Source organism: Rousettus aegyptiacus, unplaced genomic scaffold (genome assembly GCF_014176215.1).
Source record: "Rousettus aegyptiacus isolate mRouAeg1 unplaced genomic scaffold, mRouAeg1.p scaffold_m13_p_16, whole genome shotgun sequence".
Classification (NCBI taxonomy): domain Eukaryota; kingdom Metazoa; phylum Chordata; class Mammalia; order Chiroptera; family Pteropodidae; genus Rousettus; species Rousettus aegyptiacus.
Genome location: NW_023416291.1, coordinates 48,480,293 through 48,493,179, shown reverse-complemented (window position 1 = coordinate 48,493,179; position 12,887 = coordinate 48,480,293). Strand labels below are relative to the sequence as shown.

The following is a 12,887-nucleotide window of genomic DNA, read 5'->3' as shown; positions in this document are numbered from 1 at the left end:
ATAAGTGATTTCTCAGCCCTGGGTGCTCATTAAAAAACCATTTGGGACACTTAAAATGTATAGCATACTGAGACATCACTTCCAAGCAATATGGATGGGGTCCTGGCAGTGATAGTTATGTTTGTTTGTTTGTTTGTTTATTTATACATACTTCTTAAGGGAGTCTAACACGCAGCCCAGATGGAGAACCACTGGGTTGAGTGATCTCTCTGGTCCTTCCTGGCTCTAACAGGCAGAACTTTGAGGCTTTGGAACGCTGATGGAGCCAGGACTCTTTCCATGCCTACGACATTTTGACAGTGCATGTAACTTCTCATTCACTCTAGTTAATATTTTTTTTCTTTCTTTATTCCTCTTTTGTTTCTTTATTTTTCCCATTGTTACTATCTTTTAGTGTGGCGAAATATTTCAGTTTGGTTGTGAGCTAGCTAGGTCAAAGAGTCTGTAAAATATAGACGTCAGAATCTGTTAGGCGAGGCTCAGAAGGGCCAAATAAAAACAAAGTCGTGAGGCGGATAACAGAGAGATTTTGATGATCACTTGTCAGATAACCATGAAGGGAAGAAGGATGTTTTGAGTATATTGTCTAAAATCAATTCCATCTCCAAGAAGCTTCCCAAACACAAAAACTCCTGGATCTGGCATCTTCAGTTCTGCATAAACCTGGAAGGGACTAAAGGGGAACTAATAATAGCCTCCTGGTGTCTTCCTTGCGTCCAGCAGAGGTGGGAAGGAGGACATCACGCATGCGCTGGGTTTAAGACTGAGTACGAAGAACAAAAGCCAACTCATCGAGGCTGTTTTGGGGCATTTTGATTTCTGAATCAAATTAGATACCGGTATTTAAATTTACTTATGTCTGAGGATGATCGCAGATTTGAAATGGATGTACAACTACTGCGCAACGGTTATAACGGGATGAGAACCTAAACGGTAATTAGAAATGGAGGAAATGTTCAAGCTATAAATAAATTCTCAGATAGAAATCACGATTTGGAAACAACAAGTACCGTACCCAATATTTATCATTTTAAATACACAGTGTCATTTTCTGTTTGCATAATTATATAGGGAACCTGAATTTAGTATATGCATAAAGGTTTAAGAATAAATTTGTATATGAGAAAAGAGAGAGGGTGTTTTTGTTTTGCTTTCTTTTCTTTTCAAGACAGAGAAGAAATTCCACTTTGCCAAATAGATATATTCATTAAAGAAAGCACACAGTTCAATAACTGTAATCCTGAATACATATTGTTCTTAAATTAAGAAGTAGATAAACTCTATCTAATTGAAATTTTTTCTTATTCAGTATTTTGAACTTTGGTATTTAACAAACAGAGATTAACAAAGAAAAGATAAATGTAGTACAATATAAACAGCCTTACAATATGTAAATACTGACTTATACATCTGAAGGAGAACCATACTTCTACTTACTTTTGCCTGAAATTTTCCGAGGTTGGAAAATTCCTGAATGATATTCAAATCTACTTTCAGATGGTTTTATAAGCAGAGAAATGTCTCTCTTTTTTTTCTTTTTTCTTTCTTAAAAGCACAACTTGTGAAATAATTGGCCTACAGAATACATGTTGTTCCCAAAAATCCAAGTGACCTGTTTTGCCAAATTAGAAGGTAATCAATCAATCCACACGTGGTTTTGTTCGTGTGAGATAATTCACCAGTCTAGACAATCAGTATTATTGATGACTCTGTCATTTCATTCCTAGAAAGATTATCTCCCAAATTGAGAACAATTAGGAAAAAAAGAAACTGCTAAGTACAAGGCATGTCTTTGAAAGATATTTTTTAAATAACATATAAAATGATTCTACTTCTACAGGCTTTTCCAGTTATTTTTCTCATAAGTTATATATATATATATATATATATATATATATATATATATACTAGTGTCAAAATCCACATTACTGAGATAAATGCTGATAGACTGTGTGAAATCACGCTAAACCTTTATAACGTTAAAATGTATTGTAAATGTTTTTCTTTTCTTTATTGCAGAAAATGTACTCCGTAAAATAAAGCAGCAGAATGTATATCTGAATTTTTACTGAGGACTGCAATGAATCAAATTACTCATTCCAAGGAAAGAAATAGTTCTAAAATATTGTCTCATACTAGTAATGAATACATGTGTAATGCATGTCCATTTTTCTCATTTTTTGGTCATATAACTGAAGAGAGAACTCTTTTACCTTGTACAAATTTGACCACTTTGCATAGAGAGAAAACAAGAGTTGAAAGTGAGACCTTGTGACTCTATGTTGCGTGACCCCAAGTAACCTCCCTTTAACAGGTTATCAGCCGTTTCATACCTGTATTTCCTACCAAGAGGAGAAAGGTTATTAATTCCTACAAGACTCAACAAACGAAAGGCAAAGACGTAAGAAAGAGAATAAATTTAAAACTTCCTTAAGAATCTGTTACCTCCTGAAATGAAAGCTTCTCATTAGGTCCCTCAGGATGATCTTTTCATCTGAACATTAAACTCTGAACAGCTTCCCTTGTGCTCATAGAATAGGTTTCAACAATAGAAAATCAGTTTCATTTTTCTACAGAAAAGTAGAAAGAAGTAACAGAATGCATAACTGAATGAATATAAATTTAGGAGTAAGAGGTAAAAAATGACCACGGGCTGATTAAATATTTGAAGGAATGTTCTCATAATTTAGAGACTCTGAAAGGAAAGAGGATGTCCCAGGAATAACATGTCCAAGGAGCATCTGTCTAGATGATAACGTGTGCCAGTGTTCCAAAGCGCTTCCCAGAGTAGATGGGAAAGTGGCCTAGGTGATCTGTGAATCGACGAACCCAATGACTATGATTATAATTCCACCAATTACTATGGTGGAATTATAGTCATAATTATAGTCATAATTCCACCATATGACTATGCTCCACCAATATAGTTCACTATGCTCATTGGCTGAAATGTTAAGGTACAGGGAAGGATGTTTTTTTTTTTTCTCTAAATAAATATTGAGAACCAAACTACTCATTGAAATGTTATTTTACTTTTAAAATCTTATTTGCAAAGCATGTTTTTCTTAGTTTTTAAATTTCAAGTTTATCTGGGGATACTCGATATATAAAACTGTGCTAAATGTAAAACTTAGCTGTTTCATGAAGTCCTTCCCTCAGGCACGTGTTCAACTGTCTTCTTTGGTTGGATCTATATGTAAATGATGAGCTGCAGAGGTCGATTATACCTCCTGCAGTTCGTGGCCACCTAAATTCATAGTTACGAACCTCGACAGAACTCTCAACAATGCTTTTTCATCTTATTATGTTTAGCATTGCCAGACTTAGCCAAAAAAAAAATGTACAGGATGCCCAGTTAATTCTGAATTTCAGATAAACAACATTTTTTAAATGAGTATGCGCCAATGAGAAATGATCTGTTGTGTATCCGCAATATAAATTTCACTAGATGTTTGACCCTGCAACCAAACCCCTTCTCTACAAGACCATCAAACAAACAAACAAACCCCAAACTTTTATAATCTGTAGATCTATATTTGTCCACATTTATCACATCTTCTTTTACTTCTATTGCAAAGAAAGACATACCTATTTTCCTTTCTAGGGCAATCCTTTTATTTTGGGCTTTGAGTCCCTTCCTTTTCTACCTTTTCTGCGGGACCTTAATAAATCTCTCTCTCTCTCTCTCTCTCTCTCTCTCTCTCTCTCCTTCCCTCTCCCCTCTCTCTGCTCGAGTCCTCTAAATTAAAAAACAAACCAAGAAAAGGCCCCCAAATTCATCTCTCTCTCCATTTATTACATTATCTCATTCCTTTCACACTCCTAGGTTTCAGTCTGCCTCTTCATTCATTCTGCTCCTTCTCTCTGTTAGTTTCTTTTTCTCTTCCAGGACCATTAAATGTTGCCATTCCACATGCCCTCATCTTCTCAGTTTACAGATTTCCAATGGGAGACCCTGCTGCTCCCCACCTTATGCTCGAGACTCCCGAATCTTCATCTAAAGTTGAAATACTTCTTCTGAACTGTAGACCTTTATACAAACCTGCCTCCTGGGTCTCTCTCTTTGGATATCTGCCTTATATCTCAAACTATCATGTCTAAAACTGAACTCTATCTTCATCTTTTATATCTGTCTTTCAAACAGTGCATTCATTCTCTCAGTAGTAAATGGTACTACAACCTTCACCGTTTTCTAAATTGGAAACTTGAGATCAGATACATATGTAATTTATCATCAAGTCCTGTTTGATTTACTTTCAAAATACTATCAAAATCCACCTACTTCTTTTGATTCTCCCCGTCGTCACCATCACCTCTCCCCTGGGACAAAGCCACACCTTTTTAATTGGTTTCCTGAAGTCAGTCTTGCCCTCTCCAATCTACTTTCCAAAAGCAACTTGAGTGATCTTTCGAAAAATAAAGGTGACAGTGTAATTCTTTTGCTTAAAAGTCTACAGAAATTTTCCTTCGTCCTTAGTACACAGTCCAAGCTCCTAACTATGGCTGATAAAGAACTCAGGGATTCGCTACCATCTCTTCATCCTGCTCTCTGCTAGGCCACACTGAAACCCTTTTTCATTGTATCTCACTCATCTCTGGGTGCTCAGATGTAACCATATCCTTTTCCTGGAACAGATGATCTCTTCTCTTTGCCTGACTTACTCTTACTTCTCCTTTGCATTTCTCCTTAATTGTTAGTTCCTGATTGTTAGTTAGGGAAACCCTCTATGTTCTACTAGATGCGATGCATTCTTTCAGCTTCATTCATGGATATTTAAAAAACATTTTAAACATTTTAGCACTCGTTTAATTATTTGTCTTACCAACTGGAATATAAGTTCGTGAGTGATGGGATCACTACTGTATTTTCCACTATATGCAGCTTCTAGTAAGTTCCCTTGAAATGGTAAATTCCCAACAAATAGTTGTTTAATGTGTGAAATGAATGAGTACACAGATATGATGACAGAGATAAAAAGGGTTCATTTTCAGCACAATTTTCTTAGGAGCTCAGGTCAATTATTCAAAAACTACCTAAATCAATCTTAAAAATGCTAGTGCTTTGTCACAAAGCATGACCCCGTTGCTCTTGAAAAGTAGTCTCCTGTTATGAATCTTTAGAGTTTCAGAAATTTGCTCTCTTCCTTTTCCTACATCCAGTTTAAAGTTCCTGCAACTTGCAAGAATTAAGTCAAAATACAGATTCTTTGTTCCCATTTTCTCATCCAGTTTTTCCTCCAAATTTTTAATGAAGAAATGAAAATATGCCTAATGAAGACTATAGCAAAACAATACAAAAACTAAAACCAGAACATTACCAGTAGCTATTATTTACTTTTGGGCTCTTCTTTAATTAAATAATGCACAGATGGAATTCAATATTCTTCACTTTGCTCTGACCCACCCAACTCTTATTATCATGCCCATGGTTTTTAGAAGTCTTTGCTCTTAGTCTTCACTGACTACGAAGTCATTCCAAAAGTTCTGTTTAAACAACTGCTAAAGGCCAGACTCATCTGAGTACTGTGGAGGGCACAAAATGGGTGTGAGATAAGATCCCCATATTCGAAGAGCTGATTCTATAGGGAGAAGAGAATTAACACACGAGAAATGGTTAGAGAACAACTGAATCCTAAATGTGTGATATTGCCCCTAAAGGTTGTGGGAATTCCAAGAAAAAACAGATCACTGTGGATTGGAATGATACGGAAAAGATTCATGGAAGCTGATAAAAACAAGATGACTAGTGAAGTCTACCTAAATATGCCCATTTAGAGAGAAGGAGAAAGACATCTGGGAAGGGAAGAAGGGACTGCAATGGCAATTGAGCACTATTTTTTTTTTCTTCTAATTCTTTTCCCACTTTTTCTGGTATTGCTGCTGCTCTTGCTATTGTCGAAATGTCCTATCCCCATTCATAAGGTTCTAGAGGGGTTTTCAATAGCCGCATCTTTTATCCAACTTTCTCACCCAAGGACTTGCTTCAGGCAGAATGTCTCATGCCCCTGGTGACTGAGATCAGCTCAAGGATGTGACCTGAGGCATGCGAATGACATTCCTTCCCCCAGATTTCAAATTCTGGAAGAGAACATTTCTCTCCTCTGTTAGGTCACTGCTGGTAAGATGTAAGCCTGAAACTATTTCTGTCCCTTCCCTCTGCTATAGAGAGGAAGTTTGTCTGCAATTGGAGAACATGAGAAAAATGCACAGAGAAGAAGAGGGTGTGAAGAACCACCCAGGTTGAGTCCCTGAAGCCATCTGTATACCTGAACTCCCATTTCTGTGGCAAATACATCCCTTTCTTACCTAATTTGAATTGGTTTCAGTCAAATTTAACCTAGTGGAAGAGTCCTGACCAAAAGAGGTAGTAGGCTAAAAGAGGAAGAACCAAACTTGGACATTGGCAATGAGAAAGAAGGCATACATCAGAAGCAATATCTGGAGGAAGAAATAACAGGACTTGGTTAGAGACTGGATGTATTCATTGCATAAGGAAACAGTCTAAACTAAAAATTCAAGAACTCTGTGGACTCACTGACAGAAATGGGGGTGGTTGAGATGAGGAAGTGGTTTTGAAGGGAAACAATATCCAAACCATGAGTTTCTGCTAAAGTTGGGACGTTGTCATCTACGGCTTTTAGTAAAGATGGCCCTCACTCTGCTAGTTAGTACCACAGTGTAAATGTGGACAATAATCTAATTATGCTTTGGATCAGCATTCAATAAATTGATAGAAAATGATAATTATGCTTGCCAAACCCATCCTCTTAGGAACGTTTCTCTTTCTCATCCCATGAAAAGCCCTGGGAGAATTTGCAGCATAGAACAGTGGTTCTCGAAATGTGGACCTTAGGTCAACAACATCTGTATCACCTGTGAATATTTTAGAAATACAAATTCATGGGCCCAAAGTAAGGGAATCCGAAACTCTGGGATTAGATCCAATGGATCTGCATTTTAACAAACCCTGTAGTCGATACTGATGTCTGTGCTAAGGTTTGAAAACTGCTGGTGTAGTTTTCTTTATATGTTGGGCCCATAGCAATGTGTATGATTTCACACACTAAGAATGACTTCCTTAGAAAAATTCGTTTTCCCGAAATCTATTTATTCAAACACTGTGTTGAGTATGTGCTATCTGCCAGTCACTGTTCCAAACACTATAGAAACTGCAGTGCACACATCTGATAGTCAATCACAAAAATACCTACATGTTAGCAATTTTAAAACTATGCTAAGAGAGTGACTACGGGGGGGACCTGAGTGTTGGTTAGGGAGTCATGAAGGCATCCCTAAAGAAATGACATTTAAACGATAAACGAATGACTAGGAGTTAGTCTGGTGAAAGACGGAGGGGTAATATGAAGGCATTCCGGGCCCTAAAGAGAACAGGGCCGGATACTTTCAGGGAACCGAAGACAGACCAGCATGAGATCATCAGCAACGACTGACAGGGAAGCTGGGGATGCCGGATCATGCAGGGACTTGCAAATCATATTAAAGATTTTGAATTCGCCACTGAAGGCAATTGAGAGGCTGTTGAAAAGTCTCAAGGATGGGCCAACACGACCTAATTCACATTTTCGTAAATGGAATTTTTTTTTTTTCTATAAAAAAGGCAAAGCTTTCCCCACTGCACAACTGTGGAGGTAGCAGCATGATGATTTCTGTTTCCCGTAAGTTATACCTGGCTAACAGAGAAACTCTCTCTAAGGTTTTGATGAGGGTGAGAAAGAACACAGAGTCCATGTCAGAACTGCCTGCTAGGAACAGAGAAGGAGGAAGGGCTTCTTCTGCTTTTGTCATGCGGCTCAGACCGGTCCTGCCTGTGCGTGTCTCAGGCAGCAGGAGCGCAGAGTCACAGGGAATTGTAGCTTCTTCAGTGGTCGTCCTTCTTCAGGCTACCCAGAGACCCTGGTGCTCAGCCTCTGTCCATCTGGAGGCTTTTCCCCCCCCTACATTGAAAGATTTCATTCACTTTCCAGACATCACAGTCACCTCCCCGAGAATGACACCCAAATCTCTACGTTCTCTCTGGCCTCGACGAGATTTTTATTTTTATTTAAATAAAAATTGCCCTGTGCTGATACATCATGTTAGTGACAATTGCAAATATGCAATTGCTTAGTGTCGGTCTGTGTATAGTTCGCTAATGTTTGGAAAATCATACAGACCCAGCCCTGACCGGTCTCCTGCGTTTCCGTGACATGTCTCATAATGTCTGCTGGACAGCTGACCCTTGAATGTCATTGCAACCACGAACGGCCTGCCTGTAACTGAACTCACGTCTTCCCCAAACTAACTGGCCTCTGATCTCTTTTGCCTCTGTCAGGAACATCAGCATTTACTGTCTCCCACGTTCCGAAGATTGGAGTCATCTTTGACTCCTTCATCTTACGCGCCCTCCAATTCCAAGCATTAAGATTGTTCTTATTCACCTGGAAAGATGCCAGTATGCCAACATTCCCCCTTCTCATTACCCTTTATCATCCTAGTCCTACTTATCCCAAAGTAGGATACTTCTGCCATATTACAAATCGTTCTCCTAAATCTAGGTTCCTTTCCCAGTACGCCCTCAAACACTGTGGCTACTCTGTGTTGTTCTTCATCAGCCCTATTTTATTTAGCAAAGGCTGTTTTGTGTTATTATTATTATTATTTTTGCAACAGAATCTTCTTTCTTTCTTAAAAGAATATTATGTAGAACCACATTATATAAGAGAGATTCACGAAACTTTTCTGGTTGAAGCCGAGCTAGAGGAAGTACAATCCTCTTGATCTGGCCTCAAGTTTTGAGGCAGCCTCTTTGGCACCAAGAGGCTCATGGAGGCAGTTCGAAAACAAGGATGTATACAATAAAATCCATGGAAAGATATGCATGTTTTGTTCACAATGTCTCTTTAAAACAACAAAAAAAATTTCACTGTTTTCAATCTATGCGCGCATTCCAACCTAGTCACACAAGTTCACACGAAATTCTTAAGTGCACAAGTGTCATTCCCGCATCTTTGGATGGGCTCATGGTATTTCCCCTGCCCTGAGTGCCTGGGTTGCCATTCAGGCATCCCAGCCAATCTAAAGTCTACTTTCCTCAATCCCAGACCTACTTCGTATGGGGTTCCCAGAACGTTGCAGCTCTCGGCAATTTCCTTCCTTCAAATTGCTATAGTATTTCTTTTTTTAAATTCACCCCGTACTATCTCGAACTTTCATGTTTTCAGGTACACATTCGATTTCTCCCACCAGATTACAGGCCACTTAAAGGAAAAATCAAATCTTTTGTCACTTTTTACCCTTGGTATCTAGTATAACGCGATACACTCAGTATTTGCTTAGTGGTTATATTTAGATGATAACTCATAGGAAGAAATAACACCTACAGGCTCATCGACCTCACTTTCATTAATAAAAGTCTAAGTTAAATATCCTGTCTTTGAAAATATTCCTCCACAGCCGTGTTTTTAAGTGAGGAGAATCAGCCACGCTATGACTCTAGTTGCAAGCATGACTTTTTTCTCCAATTCCCATTAAGCCTACGACTAGCTTCTTTGTCTGTTGGAAGTAGATTCGAGGAATGGTAACAGATGGCTGCAAGTGGACAACTCAGTCTGGAGGAGAAATAGTGTTGTATTCCATCCCCCAACATTGTAGCCAAGCCACACGTAAATCATATTCAAAAGATTACAAGAAATGTACATTAATATTTAAATCAAGTGGTGTCACTTCTCTTTTAAATCCCTTAGCATGTTTTACATGGCTCTCCCACCTCTGTCTTCCTCTGCACCTCCCATCCCCCCCCCCCGCCCCCCCCCCCCCCCCCCCCCCCCCACACACTTACCACACCCTGGCCACAAGAGCCGGCTTTCAGTTCCCTGGATTGCTAAACTCCTCTCGCTCTGCCTGGCCAGTCTTCTGTTTCTTTCCTTGATCAATACCTGTCATCCTTTGAGCCTCAGTCAGCTTGTCACTCACTGCCTTAAGAGAGTTATTCTGCGATCTCCCAGAATAAGGAAAGCTTCCTTGTTCATATGCCTTAACACAACTGTACCTAAATATTGACTACAAAATAGTTTTGCATCTCTTACCCCCATCAGACTGTAAGCTCTGTCAGAGACTATATGACCAAACCTTAGGCATTATAATATTTTCAATGTCTAGAATAAAATGGGTGTATAATAGATGCTTGAATATTAAATGAATGAGCATTGAATGAATGATTAGGTTGCGAAACTTGCAGAGAAGCAAACCATTCTAATATTATATGCCGCCCAGAGTTTAATTCTCGTCTTGTTGCCTATGATCTAAAAATCTGACCTTAAAACTCCCAAGCCTTGAATATATTTGTGTTAGGGTGCTAACAGTTCACCAAATTGACATAGGCAGCATTCTCTGGGTCACATGATTCTCATGACACACACACTTTAACTTCATAAAAACAAGCCCAAACCACCAAGCATTATGCAACAAAAACTTTACTTGTTCAGAACCTAACCGACTTAAACGATTGGGTATCATATAACAATTTAAAAATATTTGTCTTGTTTTAAATGGTCTCATTTGTAAATGACAGCAAGGATATTCCTATAATTCTCTTTAGCATTATTTTGAAAATGTGCACAGTTGGGTAAAAAGTGCGAGAAAGCAGTCTTATAGGTGTGTCTATATTATAGAAATATCTACGTGTCGAAACCTTTTACTACGTGATGATCACTACGGTTAACATGGTTTCCTTCCCTGAGGGTTCCAGCAACCCCACTGATAACGTCCATGACCTGGTTCTGTGTCCTTTCAGACCTGAATTACCCTGCTGAGTCAGACAACTGGATAACAAATTAGCACCAACCGCACAGGAGATTTTTCTGATCCAAAAATCTGACCTGAAAACTCCCGAGCCGTGAATACATTTGTGTCAGGGTACTGACAAGTCGCCCGATTTGCATTGGACAGCCTAAGGTTTCATACACTCTCACTCATATTTTCTCCACTAGTCTTGTCTTACCTAGAATGGGTGCGAGACTCAACTGGGTTTTCAGTCCCTTTACCAGGATAAATTCTGATTCGGTTTAACAGAGGGGAAAGGATAAATCAAACTGAATTCTGCAGCAGCTTTCAAACTCATGGACACCTCCACTTCGTTTTTCTCAGACCCACCTTTTCTCATTTTGTCACCTTATATTCAACAAAACAATTAACAGTAGGAGCCAATGTTCCGCTTTAAGGGTAGGTCTCAACCACAGCAAAAAGAAACACATTCGGATGGCATCGACTCTTTCCCTATAGTGACTGACCTGCACACTTCTAAGTTATCAGAAACGTCACGGTAGGCGGCAGGAGGCTTCTGAACAGAGTCATTCACCTGGATTCCTGCATCTTCCACACACTTGCCGCCTTCTGTTCCTGCCAACATGTCAGTGCTGGGATCTGTCTCTGGAAATCTTTTCTTGATTGTTTCATTTTGCCCAAGACTATGTGAGAGCCACGGGTCCCTGTGGTGGTATCTGCCTTCGCTTTCCTCATGGTTCCTCGAGGATCTCTTAATCTCAAAGGCTTGTCTAGGGAGGGAAAGACTGCACTCTTGGTACCATGGGCTTTTTCCTCGGCGGAGATTTAAAGAGCAACTCTCACTTTCGATCAGCTCTTGCTGCTTTTTACCTCTGGATCCCAAATCTACCAGATCGATTTCGTTGGGAGAGGAAGACCCATGCAAGTTTCCACATGATTTATTATTATTTCTCCTTCTTCGCGACAGTCGGAATTTAACTTGGGCTCTTCTTTTTGCCTGAATCCAATGACTTTCATCTATGGAAGATGAATCTGAAGAATCTGTGTAGAGCTCGCTCCATCTGGGGCTTGAGATCTGGAGGTTGAAATCACTTCTTCTCCCTTTTATCTGCTCTTCTGCATGCTCATACCTCTCAGAGGCCCTTCTCCTCCTCCTAGGCCTCTGTCTTACTGATTTCTTACCAGACTCCTTCCTAGCAGGGCTCAGCACCATGACAGGGGTGCATTGCTCAAATGCATCTTCTGACATATCATGCAAGATGGCAGATCTAGATAAAGCAGCAGGCAAAGGATGGGAAATGGGAATGGAGAGGAAAGCCATGGGAAAAAACAGAGAGAGAGAGAGAAAGAGAGAGAGAGAGAATGATGAAAATGATAGCATGGATCAGAAGCTGGTAAATAAAGATCAAATGAAGAAAATGTACTAAAGGGAAAAAAATAAATAAGCCTGTATAAATTATCCATGGACAATGTAAGGCAGAAGCAAGAGCCATACAGTCTCAGAAGGCACAACAAGAATACAAAACACAGGTCCAAAAAATATTCAATTGGATCATTTGCTCAGCACTTACCTGCAGATGTCCTGAGTGGATGGACAGACAGACAACCTTGACTGGCTCCTGGGAGCTGTCCCTGTTGTTGGGCTGCTTGCCTGGAGAAACAAGTTAGATAATTTGGCATCTTGGTTAAGGTAATACATGGTCGATATCTTGCTTTTCTTCCACATATTTAAAAAATTACAACAAACGTGGCTGCCGGTCATGTTGCTTATAACACAGCTCACAGAATGTAGGAAGTTAGAGGTCCGTTTTGCAAAAGTAAAACTTATTTGAGGAACTTGAAACAGCTGAGATGCTGTACCACTTGGCTGTTGCTTCATTTATGAGAGAGGAAGATGATTCTACAAGTTTCTATTCTATTTACTATAAACACGGGTGAAATGGCTCAATTTGCCTCGGAAATAAATGATCAACACTTTAATATTCTATGATATAAAGAATATAAAGGCTACTGTGTGACGAGGATGAGAATAATCTGGGAAGGTGAAATGACCAAATAGCCATTAGATTGCTAGATGCTGCCTGGAGTTCACAGTAAGTCACATC

The 12,887-nt window shown here is 39.3% G+C and overlaps 1 protein-coding gene across 4 annotated transcripts in view; it reads right to left on the bottom strand.

The window, feature by feature from the left end:
- Positions 1-12,670, bottom strand: part of MARCHF1 (membrane associated ring-CH-type finger 1) — a 65,340-nt gene extending 52,670 nt beyond the window's left edge. For 2 of the 4 annotated variants that reach the window (XR_004954968.1, XM_036233985.1), the window contains exons 1-2: positions 12,354-12,670; positions 11,289-12,050 (exon numbers count right to left, since the gene is read on the bottom strand). Coding sequence is in view for 2 of the 4 variants with exons in the window: in XM_036233985.1 (XP_036089878.1) it covers positions 11,289-12,050; positions 12,354-12,661 (1,070 nt within the window). In the remaining 2 variants the exon portion in view is untranslated. Of the gene's footprint in view, positions 1-9,838; positions 12,051-12,353 lie in introns of all 4 variants that reach the window. The other 2 variants (XR_001598047.2, XM_016154581.2) reach the window with 2 other exon arrangements.
- Positions 12,671-12,887: the final 217 nt, after the last annotated feature.